The 16,472-nt window shown below is 29.7% G+C and overlaps 1 protein-coding gene across 2 annotated transcripts in view; it reads right to left on the reverse strand.

Moving 5' to 3' along the window:
• Nucleotides 1–16,230, reverse strand: part of LOC129972643 (uncharacterized) — a 138,974-nt gene extending 122,744 nt beyond the window's left edge. For both annotated transcript variants that reach the window (XM_056086855.1, XM_056086854.1), the window contains exon 1: nucleotides 13,132–16,230. In XM_056086855.1, the coding sequence (XP_055942830.1) occupies nucleotides 13,132–15,858 (2,727 nt within the window). In that variant the 5' untranslated portion in view covers nucleotides 15,859–16,230. The remainder of the gene's footprint in view (nucleotides 1–13,131) is intronic.
• Nucleotides 16,231–16,472: the final 242 nt, after the last annotated feature.

The raw sequence follows: 16,472 nt of genomic DNA on the forward strand, positions 1-16,472 counted from the left end.
TATAATTCTAACAACGCTCCTTCCAAGTAATGGCATCTAACAATATCAACACATTGTAACACGTTTAAGGATGTAAGGATCTGGCTTTCAGAGTCTAATTTCAGTAACTTTAAGAATTAAACGTTAAAATGCAATATAACGTGAACATCACGCGGCTAAAATAAACGCTTCCTCAGCTCGATTTCCATAAAATCTCCTTTTGAAAATACATAAGTTCGAAATGTCTTTCCGTGCCCTCTTTTCTCTGATTTCTACTTTGCAATGGTAAAAGCGTTGACCATTGGTAATTCATAACGAAACTTCAAAGGCTATTAAAAATTTAAAATACTATTTAATCACGAAAAAATAAAAAAAAAGTTAACTAAGTTAGCTAACTTACTTGCTTTCTAACTAATTAACTAAATTAACAAAAACTCCTTTCATGTTTATTTATCAAAAGTTATATTGCATATACATTAAAGATTTAAAAAATCGTGTTTAATTCAATTTCAAATTGATCGACGGAAACAGTAGTGTAAAAAAAATTATTTTCATTCATATTTATTCGAGGTTATAAATTATTTTTAAGAAACTTTTAAACTTTTTAAAGAAACTTAAAACTATTTCATTCTAAAATAAGGAAAATGAACACATTCATTCCAGTAAATATTTTCTAATCCTAAACCAATAATTTAAATTATTCTAATATATTCAGTTTTTTAAGAATAGTCTGTTAATTTAAATTTGCTTTTTTTTTAATTCCGAAAAATAATAGGTTTTAATCATAATATTATTTTTAATCCATTTATAAACTCAGAATAAATGTTGTTTTAATAACCGTTTCTATTGAAAGCTCCATATCTGATGTTTTAATATGGGATTGTTTAATTCATCAATCTTTTCATAAATACCATGCTTAGAGAAGAAAAGGAAGCATTTTTGAACCTAGAGGGAGCACTTTTGCAATGATTTCATCAACACATAAGATTTAATGGGAGCCGAATTTTTTTTTAATCGCATATAGCCTTGATAAAAACAAAATATATATATGTATATATTTATATTAATACATGATTCCAAACCAATGTAGAGAGATAGAACTAGTTAACTATTTATAGAACTATATCTTTTATTTACGTTTTTCAGCTGTTCGAAATTTAAAAAACAAAAGCAAACGATTATTTTTCTTTCTCTACGAAGACGGAATGCATGTTCAGAAAAAAGCTTTACAGAATTCAGCTTCTTACAGAAGGAACTATTCAATTTATTTCCTCCCTTATCTGCATGGTGTAAAAAAAAGAAATCTCAGTTCTATTTCCAGCAGAAAAATTTTGATGCCACTCTAAACTAGCGAAATAAATGACAAAAAGAAAACATTTGTTCATGATCAGTGGACAAAAACTTGAATTAAATATAGTTATTAAACAAATTTTACTAAAAATCTTTTTAAAGGGATGGTGGATTCTTAACAAGTACTTTTGTGAATTATTGACTTAGAGTTATGAAATTTATTATGCATAAATGCAACAAGTATCTTTTAAAAAAATAACATTTTTTTTTAAAAAAATTATAAGAGGTAAAATTTTCAAAAATTTCAAAATATTCTAAGTGAGCTAATTTTTCACTTTTTCTTTAATTTTTCTTATTTATTATCCTATATAAATTTATTTGTAATAAAATTGTGTATGATTTTGTAACTCCAATTAAATATTAATTTCTAAAAAATAATTTTATGCACACTCACTGGATTTTCATAAGAATTTTATGTTTTTCTGAACTGAAATTAATTTTTAACTATTTAAAAAAACTCAAAACATAAAATGCATACTCTGTTTTCTTCGAATGTTTCATCGAAATCTTTACTATCAATTTTATTTAATTTCCACAAAAATTAAGACATTTGTAACCTTTCAAAGATATTTAAATCCAATAAGAATATCATATTGGGAAAAGTCATTAATATATACCATTCTCTCAACCCTTCAAATATTCATTTTATTAAAAAATACATCTTATAATGTTATTTCAATTGAATATAAACATACATTATAATGATAAAATAATAAAAATAAAATTTTATGCTTTCGCTTATTTTATTGTCTCCTATCCTCTTAACCGAAAGTGATTCTGATAGCAAAAGATTGTTATTTGAAAGCTAAATAAACTCATTAAGAAGTAGGTGAATGTTTCAAGTTAAACTCCATAACTGTCTTTCATGTAATTAAGAAAGAAGTATCTATTTGGAAAAGTTGAAACCTTCCAGTGATTTGACTAAACTCAAATCAAACAATAAGAATAGATAAAGACATTTTTGAAGCATATCATCACAATTTTTAGAAAAAAGTTATATTTTTGAATTTTTTCAGATCCACTAAAGACCTAAAACATATCAGTTAAAATCCCCCCCCCCTAAAAAAATAATCTGTTTACATAATTTATTAGTTTCTAAAATTCCAAAAATGTTTTGGATTTATTTATTTATCAGTCTGTGAACACGATAACTCAAAACATTTTTATCTAGACCAGTGTTTCTCAAATGTGGTATGCGTACCCTAAGGGGTACAATAAGAGTTTGGTGGGAGACAACTGAGGCGAAAATCAACCCCTGGAAAATCATGTGACTCTGTCCAAAATGAAAGAAGGCCCAATCGTCTGTGGTCCACTGTCCTTGTTTGAACTTAGACATGAACTTCAATGTTTTCTTAATGATAGATTTGAGTTGAGAAATTGTTTACATGACTGGAAATGGCTTTGTAAACTAGAATATTTAGCAGATATATTCTCTGTTTTAAATTGTCTCATCGTTACAAGGCAAAGGAATTTCATTGTTTCACATTCAAGATAAAGTGAACGCTACCATCGCAAAACTAAATTTATGGCAAAAGAGAGTTGGTAGTGGAGAAGTAGACTCGTTTCCTTCTTTTCATGAGTTTATAACAAGCTCTGCTACTAAAATTGATGCTGATACTCTGAAATGCATAACACAGCATTTGGTGAGTTTGCAAGTGGGCTTGAAAAACTATTTCCCTGATTTAAACAAAAATATTGAATGGATAAGAGATCCCTTTGACATCGACACAACATCCATGCCAGAAGATTTGACACATGCAGAAGAGCAATTGTTGAAATTGGCTTCAGGCAGATTTTTGAAAATTAAACATAGGGAGAGTACCTTAACATCATTCTGGTTACAAATGCAACATGTGTATCCGGTCTTAACAGAAAAAGTTATTAAATACATCTTGCCTTTTCCAACTTCATATTTATGTGACGTTGCTTTTTCAGCGTTTCTAGAGATTAAGTCGAAAAAAAGGAACAGACTACTGGACGTGGAACCGCATCTGAGATTAAAATTAACAAACAGGGAACCAAATTCTGACGACCTGCCATCTCAGCACAAACCATTTCATCCTTTTCATTGATCCAAATAAATGTTACTTACAATATAGCTTTTATTTATATTGTATTATGAATAATTTTATTTCTCTTTTCTTATTATTTTGTGTGTCACAAAAAAAAAGAAAAAATAAATATATTTTTGATTGTTATTAAAATACATCCCTTTTTTTTTTTTTTTTTTTTTTTGATGAGGGGTACTTAGCGTTACGAAAATTATAGAAGGGGTACACATATGTCAAAAGTTTGGAAAAAACTGATCTAGACTGATGAAATTTGATATATAGTTACTACTCCAAATTTGTAGATTTCTACAAAATTTTGCAAAAATTTTAATCTTAAAGGCAATTTGTCTTTTTTTTTTTTTTTTTTTTTAGCTGTCCGAATATAAATTAAAACTATAACTACAAAATAAAGCCAGATAGATAAATAAAATTTGGTACACGGATTTAACATCTAAAGTGCAGATTCCTATCATATTCATCAAGGGGTAGATAGTTTTTTGGTCTGTTTTCTCATAACTATGTAAACGACGTAACAACAACAACAACATCAAAAAACATCCAAAACACACAATGTGCTCTGACGCTTATCTTACAACAGCATTCCAGAGATTAATGGCGAAAAGAAAGTACTCAAGATCGTGCACTAACAAGCGCCTTCAGAACTATTATTCGTCTATGGCATACGGTTAATAATAGAAAAATATATTTATTACATAGTATACGAGAAGGTTTCGGGGAGACACCTGGAGATTTCATAACCCACAACACCCACTTATATCCTAGATGTGTTTCTCTATACCGAGAAGGTACTATTTAAGATACCTAAGTTCCCCTTGCCTAAATCGACATGCGTCAAAGAAATCCCTATCAGAATCTTATAGTAAAATCACTGAAGGGAAAAATTTCGGTCGCGACTCTGCTCTTATGTCGCGGTGCAGCCTGACGCATCTCTTATATCTTTTTCTCTTGTACAAATTATGACTTCAGTTGTGAAGTAAATCGAAGTTAAAATTTCAAAAGTTTCTTCTTTTCGACCATGCATTTTTAAATTATATTGTAATTACGTTCATGCAAATATGTTTATATTATATTATATTAAAAATTGTCTAAAATTCTAATCAAAAATTCAGATGACTCTTAATTTGGCAACATTAAAAAGACAATTTTGTTTTTAAGTTTTGAAACGGTATAAAATAAATTTTTGCACGATAATATTTTAAGAAGTTATAGCTGAAAAACCCCAACATTCAGCTTACTTTTTAATTAATTAAATTTTAAAAAATTCTCTCCGAGGTGATTATTTCTACTCTACAATGTGTGTATATATATATATATACGATAATTTTATTGTTGTAGACCAAACGGTCTGGACTGCAAAGTGCCAACACACACACAAACACATTCATCTTTATTAGTAGTAAAAATACAGAAGTATAAGAGAAAATTTCAGGCAGAACATTCCCTTTGGTTTTCATAAGTAAGCGCTTTTCTTGTTTTGTTTTCCCTCAGTATAGAAAATGGAGATACAAGCGGACGATTGCCAGTTTGACATAAAGTACCGGCATCTGGAATTTCTTGATACGTGAAAAGTTATCGAATCGAAGAAAAAGAGATTTAAAAATAAATCTATCAAGCTACTTTAATTACGTAACGAACGGTCAAAAAATACTGATACATTTTCCGGGGAGGGAAGGGGGGATACAGATAACATTGATGCATTCTTTTGATACAGTGATGAAGTTCAAAAATAGCTTTCCAGATTGCGAAACTCCAGATAAAGTATCAACGATTTCAAGCCATCAGATAAGATATGTAAAAGAATCAAAAATTCGACTAATACGTTACTAGGGAAAACAGAACTAAGGGAGGGGAACAAAGAGTATTCCAGTTTGTACTTTATAATTGTACGAATTGTATTAGTATCCTTTGTACGAAATCACTAAAATATTCTATTAAGATATTAATTTAAATATTTAGAATTAATTTTAGTTTGTTTGCATTTCGCGTTACCATCTAATAACAATTTTGAACAAATAATTTACTATAAACAGAGATGTAATGCTTCTCCAATTAGCAAAATTGATAAGTGTATGTCTCGTTTTTATTTTATATTTTATCAGATGTATATTTAAATTAGTGGAACTTGGTTCATTCTAATATCTTTCATCGGAATTCTCCAATATTTTGAATCTTTTTTTCTTTTTTTTTTTTGTTCCTGATTTTTTGAATTTCTTTTTAAAAATCCTTCAGAATTCGAATTTATTTTAGATAATACAAAGTCAATAATAAAAATTCCTTTCATTTCTAAAATATTTTAATTAATTAAATACATCTGTATCTTGTATTCCCTGTGACAGTAAATGAAACATTGTAGGTGACTTTATAATGTAATATTTCAGAATAACAATAAAAAAATTATGATGTAAATTTCCCTGTTTATTTAAAATTTTTAATTCGCAAATATTGCATTCGAAGTTTTCAATACTGTTGTTTATCTAAACCACTAATTTTTAATAGTAATTATTATAATTTTGTACCTAAATTTACTGTTTGTTTACTAATTATGTATTATTTATTAATACAGTTAATTAACTACTTATTATTTTATTAATATTTTTATGAATACTTACTATTTTTTATTAATTCGAATTAAAGAAATCTAGAAAAGGCAGCAAGGATTTATTATAAATAAATCATCACTGCCTTAATTCGAAATTTTAAAGAAAATTAATTTTTTGTTGAGGCCTGAAATTCGGTCAGAATCTACTCCATTCGCTATGATTATTGAATACTTAAAATTTTTTAACTTTCTGCGAGTTGTCCAAAATCTAAAATTGAATTTTCAGATTTGACAGATCTCTGTGTTTTAGACTCCCGTAAAACAAAAAACAGAAAAAACAACAGAACATTTTTGGAACTATATGGTTTGGTCTGTCAATACAACGTCCACAAAAGCGGACGAACAACATTAATGTAAGTTGGCATCAGCTATATCTGTGTCACATTTTAGACTAAATTCCTCAATGCATAAACTGTATAAATGTAATGATATTTTAAAATCTAATTTAAATAATTAATTTCCTAATTTTTAGCTTAATTTTAGCCCATATTAAATTCATTCTAAAATATTCTCTTATTTCCTGATCCCATTCCACTCTTTTTTTATTTAATTAATTCAACAGACGTTCTATAAAAATAAAAATTCACACGCTTCGAGTGAAGGGATAAAAAATTGCCAAGCCAAGCAAATTCTTTTAAAAGATCCCTATAATTCCCTTGCCTAATTCGACACGTGTAAAGAAATCCCTATCAAATCTCACAGTATGTATCATCACAGGGATACATCTTACATCAGTTTTTCCTCATTTCGCTCTTGCGTCGTTCTGTGTTGATGTGCTCGTCGCTTCTGCTTGTACATAAATCATGCCCCCCGGGATGGAATAAAGCGAAGTTAAAAAATGTCTCTTCTGTCTTCGGCTACAATTTTGTTTAAAAAAATTATGTTTACATACATATATATAACGTCAGAGCAAATTTTGGTACACGATCTTGCCATCAAAATTGTAGATTTGTATAAAATGTTGGACCAAATCTATCAGAGGTTATAATATCTATTTTAACTGTTTTAACTATTCTAGAATTCGAATTTTTTGATGATTATAATGTATTCTTCGAATACGAGATGGTAAAAAAGACAAATCGAACAATTAAAATTAGACGGAGTTAGTAAATATATAGAAGTTAGAATTTAATAAATATTTCATAATCTATATTTAGCTGCACGAACACAAAATAACTGCAATAATTAAGAATTAGTGAAAAAAAAAAGAAAAAGAAAGAGGAATTTATTATAAGTGAACTCTATAATAACGCATCATCAAAAATAATCAAATAGAGAAATTTGAAACCTTAGAATAAAAAATAACGAAGCAAAATTTTCGGTAATTCGGTTTCCTATTTAGAGCACCTTTCAAATCTGGGAAGCAGCAAACTACCACTATTCTAAATTCAGGAAGAGGCCTAAAAAGGGGTAAAGCGACTTAGCAGGTGTATCATCAGCTGTTTTTAGAATGCGCGAAGTGGCTTAGTCAAAAGTTTTTATAACAGAACAGAACGGATTTCAAGTATAAAGAATCCAAGCTAACAGATGATAGATACTTTTTCAAGGCATGGAATGATTGAAAGAAACAATTATGGTGAATTTAAGCGTATAAATTTTACATTTCTGCATAACAATAACATTCTTTTCAAAACAACTCTCAAGGGCATGCAAGGACTATGTAACAAATACAAAAAAAATGATGAGCGGTACATTATGAGAATAAAGATAAAATATTTCAGATTTTATTTTTCATTTTGTTTAATTGCAAAACAGTTTCACAAATTCTAGAAAATAAAAAAGAAAATTAAACTTAGGAATTTTTTTTTTTTTTTTTCTCGAAATTTTAAATGCTTTACCTAATTTCATCAGGAGAGGATAAAATAAAACCCTAACAAAATATAAAAACGCCTTTAAATGTGCAAAACTGAAAATGGATAACTTCCATAATCTTATCCGTTTATACGAAATCTATAATCTTCAAATACCTTATCGAATCTATCTCAACAAATCAAACTAATTCTTACAAAGGAATTTATGTAAATCAGTGAACTTCTTAGAACTAAATGTGAATTACCTAAAACAATTATGTCCTATAATCTGTATTTCACAAACAATATTTAAAATTAAATATATTACAATGTTTCCTTATAAAAATAGACACGAAACCACTACTTTTGGCAATATGACTTAAGATCACATCAGATTATATCATAAGCTTCTTAAAGCAATCAACATGTGTAACTCGTTCAAGGACATACATCTTTACACAGAGGGAGCGTGGAAGTTTAGAGAATTGGGTGCTGCCCGATCACTGCGCAAAATAATGAGAAGCATCCCATAATAGTGTAGCTTTAATGGAACGTTTAGGCTAATTAAATTTAATCTGTAGACGAATACATGAAAACAAAAATTTTTAGGAATATCCAAACAAATTCGTGGCAAAAATGCAAAGAGCTGGGGGGGGGGTAAATAACTCTTTTCTTTTTATAATTTAAAATCGATCAGTGAGCAATAATTGAAGAGATGAGGTTCTTCAAAGTATATTCGGTCAAGTATATTAAAGTATATTCAAAGTATATAATTTAAAATATTCGAATAATGAATAAATTCGAATAATCTTTACAAATAATAAAAGAGAATATGTGTGTGCGGATATTGGCCCTCTATGGGACAATTTATTAGTTATCAAATCTAGTACAAATTTATATGGAAGGGCAGGAATGTGCACTTCAAAACTATGTGTTTGAAATTACAATTAAAATTTTGAATTAAAAATTGAATGAGAATTTTTGGCGTCTTCCCAGAACTATACAATTTTAAACAATTTTTATACAATTTTAAAAGTTAAAAAATTGCGTATTGCGTGCGTGTGTGTATGTGTTTTTGGTTTCCAACGACAGGTTTCATTGTTGCCAAGAAATTCAAACGTCTTCAATGCTTCATCAGATATTTAAATTGGGCGATTTTCGTCCAAAAGCTAAGGAAGCTCGCTTCAAAAATCACAAAGTGAAATTATATTACCTCAAAAAACAAAGTGAAATCTGAAATAAGCTGCCCAGACATTTGAATTTTTAATGATACTATTACGTCATTAAATTCGATTCTAATAGGAAGATCAAATTAATTGAGCAGGTTTAAAGCTATTAAATAATATGGCTTTGATGTCTGCCACAATTTTGATGCTTACTAATATTTTGTTGAAATAATGATGAATATTAAATTAGCATAAGAAATTGGATTAGAAAGAGCAAAGGTCAATGATAACTAACAAATAATATTTTTGACGTTAAAAATTTCAAATCTCTTTAAAAAAAATTCGACTTTTTTTTTCAATTATCATACTCAATGAAAAAATAAAAATAACTAATCAATAAATGAAAATTTACAATGCAACGAAATTCGTACTCAAAGAGATTTCTCGAGGACGTATTTTATGATGTTTAAATGAAAGCAATAGAAGTAGGAGGTGAACAATAACAAATCCGATTGTTAAGATACTCAATGAGATGTCAATAGAAATATATCAAGCATCAAATGCCAAAATTATCTCACTTTTAACAAATATGGTGCCGCGGTAAAAGGGAAAAATTTAACCCGAATATGACCTTGAATGAGCCCCAACAGTATAAAACATCTAAGAATGATAACGGGGGGAACTGAAACGGATGTCAGTGGCATTCCCCATAGATAGGAAAAGGCTTTTTACAAGCAAGGTCTTCCCATCCCAAGTGCAAACTTGGGACAGCAAGGCACCAGTGTAATCTTCAGCAGCTTGATCGTAGGGTTAAAAAATAGAGGATTAGTTGGGCGTGATACGACGGTCTATAAGAATTTTCAGAAGACAAATATAATGGATTTCTTCACATTTAATGATATCAGAAAAGTACACACGAAGAAGGTTATAAATCCGTGCCCATGCAAGCGAACTACGCAGCAAATCTAATAGAACAATTTCGATTTTTTAGAATTCCATAAATACGGAATAAGTCTACTACAAGGCACTTGAACTTCAATTCAACAAGGTGGAAGTGAACATAAAAAATGCAATAAAAGATCTTTTTTTTTTTTTTTTTCATTTGAGAAATTAGTTTTTGATTTTGTATTTAATTTAATGCACTATGTTTTCATGTAAAAAAAAATCAAATCGTTCAGAATTTAAAAAGTAATTAAATTTAGGAAGTGAATTGCATAATGCAGTCAATGAATGTTTATGTAACAATCAACAAAATTGCCTCATCAATTAAATTTTGGAATCCATCATGCAGAAGAAAAAAAAGGCTATGTCAAACGCAAACAGGAAATTATATACAAGACTTCACATTCTTTAGGTTTGTTGCATGATAATGAAATCATATGAATTGACTTCCCCAAGATGATGAATGGAAGGGGGAATTCAATGTAATATACTATATAAAATCAATCATATTTTTTTGGATATGAATAATAAAAAATTAAATATATATTTTAATTTTTTTAACATTAATAAATTACTTAAATAGTTATAGAAATTAAAAAATTCCCTTACACTTAAAAATTTTATATTTATTTATTGCTTAAAAGAACAGAGTAATCTATTTTTGTTTAAATTTATCTATTAAATGAACTAGACTTCTATATTAAGTCTAACTCTTATTTTCCTCAATACAAAAAATATTTTTAAAAACAGTAATTAAATCAACATATGTATATGTATTTGATATAGAGTATTTGGTGCCTTACAGTATAGTATAGTAAGCTGAGTAAGTACTTAAGATATCTTCCTTTTGATAAATTGGATCAAAAATTTAACACAGGTCAGCAATATCAAAAAAGTAAGACACCAAACTTCATTTAGAGCTATCGCATTTACATAAACATGAATATCATCTGTTTAGCTGGTCAAATTTTTTGAATTATAGTGTTCATATCCACTAAGATCGAAACCTTTCTCAAAAATATATTCTGTCGAAAATTTTGATAAAACTGAATTTTTTTTAATGCATTTCAAATTGCATTCATCCAGCATGTTGCAATATTGAGTTCCCACATTCAAAGGAAATCAGTCAGACAAGTGTAGCTCTAACCCCCCCCCCCCAATTTTGGAAATTTCAAATCAAGGAGATAGATTCATAATATCACATAATTTAATTAGTAAAATCTGTTCTCTAAGAATGCTTACAAGAATGTAACAGGCAAATAATAATCTAAATGGGGTGTAATAAAAAATTGGGTCAGCTATTTTTTTTTCTCTTTATAAATTGAATTAATTAAATTTTGCAATGAGAGTTTTCATTAATAATTGTTTTGAAATAATAAATGTAACTGCATATCTGATACAATAATTATCTTTTAAACAGAAATGCTCATATTTCTAAGATATCTTCAAGATTATTTTTTAATTCACCCAAGTTTAATATCCTTTTTATATTAAATAAACTATTTCCTAAGGTCTGGAAGAATTTTCCATCCTTGGAAAAAGTAAGTTGGAATGTTTTAAAAATTCATTTATTATATAGAAAACTGAACTGAATAAAGTTTAAAAAAAGATTTCAAAAAGCATTATTGGGGGGGGGGGACTCTTCTTGAAGAAAAATGACAAAGAAAGTTTCAAAAAACTTATTTAATAAAAAAAAAATACAGTCCTTGAACAATAAATTACAAATACCTGTAGTAAATAAATTATTGATGACAAATTCAGACTGTAAGTAAATCCAATAAAGACTTTTCCAAAAAACAAAACAAAAAAAGGTAACAGGCAACAAAATGCATGTTCAATTAATGTGTAGGTATTTCTAAACAAATCTAATAGAAAAGCAATAGACTTAGGACAAATTCTATAACATTCCATAAGTGAAGAAAGACAGGATTGAAAAAATCAAAGACTGCACATATGTAATATTAAGATTATATTTAAACTAGAATGATAAAATGCTATATATAATCATTTATTAAATTATAATATGTCTCCAAGAGAAATAAAACAAATTCTCTTAAAAATCTATGAAGTATGAAAAATTACAAAATGAATAGGAGCACTTTTGAATGTTATGCATGCCAGTAATTAATTGCCAAAGATAGCATGACAACAGACTCTTTCATAACTAATGCTCATAAACAGCACATGATTAATATATCTGAACAGGTAACAAAAATAATTTTAAACTGATTATATTTGTTACCCAATCAATTTTCGACACTTTCCATTACTGATATTCTCATTGTCAAGTTGGAATGTTACCACTATTACATTAGCATAAAAGTCATTATTAAGTTTTCACAAATTTTAGACTGCAGCCCTTACTAATGGAGAAGTATATAATTTTTAATTTGCAAGCATTTTAATTCATCATAATACTGATAGACTAAGATTTTATCAATTTTCATATATCTTGAAACCTTTTATAACTAACCATAAGCGAGAATTTGTAAAATTTTTAAATCAAGAAACAAAAGTAAATTTAGCAGAAAATATTCATCAATACAAGTAAAGCTATTCCAGGTAACTGAAGGTCCGAATAGAAAAGCATATGCATGCCACATTTCTCTGTAACAAAAATATCTATACACAACTGAATAAATATTGATACACTGATTTATTAATAAACAATAACAGCAATGAAAGAATGTTAGTGAGTTATTTATAAATGTAGAAAATCATATATGTGTAAGAAATCTAAATGAATTTTTCTAATTTCATTTAGATTTCTTATAGAATTTTGTATATATTCTTATACAAAATTCTATAAGAAATTTTTTATAGAATTTTGTATATATTCTTAAGTTTATGTAGAGTAAGGTTTTTTATAGAATTTTGTATATATTCTTAAGTTTATGTAGAGTAAGGAACACTTTTAAAATTAGAACTTTTGTATGATCCTACAGTAAACCAAGCATTTAAACTCGCATAAAACATGCTAATTTTTTTATCGACATATAGCAAGCTAAGTTTCTGTCAATGGTGCACTAACATAATGATTACTTTTGACAAACTAAAATTTAAGTTATACTAAATTCTATAAAAAAAACCAAGAAATTTGTTATGCTACTAGAAATGTAAATTAATGATATATTTAAACAAATATAAAGAACTAAGTTATATTAACAGTCAATTATGAATTCATCTAAAAAAAACTATTTTAAATTACTATAGTAAACCTTAAGAAATCTTACCAGAATCTGACATCCTCTACTGTTTTCATCATCAGGTGGTGGAGGCAATACAATCCAATTATATTTCCTCATTTCGACAGGAACTTTCATCCTCTCAAAATCTTTCCATTGTGAAGTTATTGACTCAAAGCAAGTTTGACATGTTAAAACACATTCACCATTAAGAACTGTTAATGCACCCAAAGGTCGCTTATGTTCAAGAAGGAATGGAAAGTCCTTTACTGCTATAGAACATACACGTTTTCGGTACGTTGTAATGCCACAAATATAACAGACATAATTATGAGTATTATAACGACGGTGCCATCGATTTTCATCTTCTGGGTTATTTGACATTTCATAAGCAAGCCACTGAGACACCAAGGAATGATAACAAAACATACAAACTAAAGCACTGCCATCACTAGTCAGTTTCTCAGCACCATCAGGAACTGGGTGCTTTGAAAGAAAAGGGAAGAAAGGCACATCTTCAGGTGTCTTTTCCATTCTCATGTCATTTGTTGGCATAGTTCTGATAGGATATGCTAGGTTACTAGTATTCATTTCACCACAAACAAAACAACCAATTGGCACTGAAAGAACTAAAGGCCGAACAAATGGAACATCTAAAGGTCCAGTTATACGAGGTACTGGTTCATCCACACTAGACTTCATTGAGATACCCTTGAGATCTGTTATTTGTGGACTGTTTGCAGAATTAGACATTGCTGATGTAGAAATAGTGATACTTGAGATGGGTAATGTGTTAACAGTTGTAAGTAATGGTTCAACATTTGATGAATGTTTTGCTAAATCTACTTTTAAATCAGGAGAAGACACCTGAATGTGAAGAGCACCGCTAGTTTCACTAACTACGCCATCACTGCCGAAATGTATTGTTCGATCTCTTTCAGATTTGGGAGGAAATATTTCATACTGCCTCTGAGCATGCGGAACACGAGCAGATTCAAACACATCCCACTGATTTTTTAAACTAGAAAAACATTGATTACAAGCAAGGATTCGACCATACTGATCAGCAAAGCATTTAACAAATGATCTAATAGAAGGAAAATACATGCAGTTCTCTCGTGGCACTGTTTCCAAAAAGCATGCGTTTTCGAGACTGAGTGGACTTTCACACAAACTACATGCATTAACAGATGCTTTCTTAATTGACAATTTTTGTTCCTCTTCAACATTTATGGTTTTGGAATGAGTAGGATGTGAAACAGGGTGCAGTGAAGTCACCATACCATGACTGCTAGCAATTTGCAACTTTGAACCAGGTATTTTGTACTGTCGTTGATTGATTGGGATGAAGGCATGTTCAAAAGCATTCCACTGATAGCTTAAGGAAGTATGGCACTGGCTACAGACTTTGACTCTTCCATGATTATCCATGGGAAATGCAGCAGATGGTTTAGGCAAGCTTTTAATAAAAGGAAAGTACATATCACCCGTAGGAATTGAATTGACATAAAACAAAGATTCAGTCACAGTTTCACAAAGGTAACATTCTCTCCTGCTTTCAACAGCGGGTTCTGGAGCATTACCTTCCAAATGCTGCCGAAGTACACTGGTATTATCACATATACTTTCATTATTTAAAGTCTTGTACTTACGTTGATCTTCTGGTGTTTTTGATACTTCATAAACTTGAAATTGACGAAAAAATGACTTGTAACACAACGAACATACAGCAGCTTTACCATTAGACAGTTTATTGGCACCAGGATGTGGCATTAAATTCAAAAGAAAAGAATAATATGGCTCACCATCCCCTTCAGGATATGCACTGATAAATCTTTGAACAGATGTTTGAGAAACCATTCCACAAGTATAACACACAAATGATTTATCTTTTGGTTGAACTTCTTGTTTTGAAATGTCGAATTCAATAGAAGGAATTTTATACACACGTTCATGTTGTGGAGTATTTCTTCTTTGAAAATAATCCCATTGTTGGACCAAACTCAAATGACATTGATTACATACATGAATTCTGCCCTCTGAATCTACAGGTTTAGCTCTTGGTGGTTTGGGATGAGTAGCCAGACTTGGAAAAGTAGGACAATTACGCATAAACTTCACAAACACAATCGTAAGAGCCTTAGTTTCCTGGCCACAAGTGTAACAAACTTCAGAAATCACTCCAGGAGAAGCAGTGCTAGATGATCGAGATGGCGTTCTGGTAGACATACTTAAATCTAAAATATTACTCCCTAAACTTTCTGGTTTTTCAGAACTTTGGTTAGAAAAATTGAAAGCATTGGAATAGCTTGGTGCATTATGTTTAGTTTTTATCACATCTAAATCGGAAGAATGGTGACTTTTGCTCTGTTTTGGCTTGGAACGACTATCAATATCGATAGCAGCATTGGATGACTCGAATAAAGATTCATAGTCTTGTTGCAAATTTAGATCCATTCCAGCAAAAGGGCCACCATCAAGCCTTTTTAACCAGTATAATCTTTTATTGTATGGAGTCTTGGTCTTTTCATAAGTATCCCACTGTTGATTAAGGAAGGAATAACAAACTAAGCAAACTAGAACTCGTCCATCAGATCTCATACTTTCAGCCCCGTCTGGAGGCTGATGAACTTCTAGGAAAGGAAAAAAGGCATTATCACCATAAGGCTTCGAATAAATAACATATTCCGCTCTGGGTCCTGAGCATACGTAACAGCAGCTCAATGGTCGGGGCTCTTGTTTAACTAGCATTTCTCTTAGAGTTGTAGAAGTCATTTTTCTTTCAAAATCTTTTCATGACAAAAAAACAACAAATTATCACATAAAATAAAAATTAGATCGCTCGTGTAATTATTACCGAGCAATCTCGAACGTCTGTAAAAATAAAGCATGAAATTTTTCAGTCACGTCGCTGTCATAGTATTATTATTATTCATGGGCAGTGTGCATACAAAAAAAAGAACTCTCAAAAACATTGCCAACTTTCGACTTGAAAAGTGAAGAGCAGAACTTTCACAATCATTACGAATACAGCACAACCATATTCTAAGCAAAATCCATGCTGGTAGCGTATACGGCTTCTCATTTATACAGAGTAAACACAAACACGAGTTATAAACAACGGAACATACAAACACAACGCCGCCATCTTCCCCAGACAAGTTTACCAGATCATTGGGCTAAGAAGATCTCAAAACTTTTTTTTCTCCTTTAATCCTTATGAGCAAAGCAGAGTCACGTGATAAAGGTAACATTTTTTTTAAACCCTGCATTAAGCATAGGTTGAAAACCAAGACAGCAGAATTTTGTTCCAAGGAAGAGTCTTTCAATAATTTCTGTTTAGCCTGCCTTCTGATATATCTAAACTAGATAGTTTCGTAAACATTGCT

The sequence above is a fragment of the Argiope bruennichi genome, chromosome 6 (genome assembly GCF_947563725.1).
Source record: "Argiope bruennichi chromosome 6, qqArgBrue1.1, whole genome shotgun sequence".
NCBI lineage: Eukaryota > Metazoa > Arthropoda > Arachnida > Araneae > Araneidae > Argiope > Argiope bruennichi.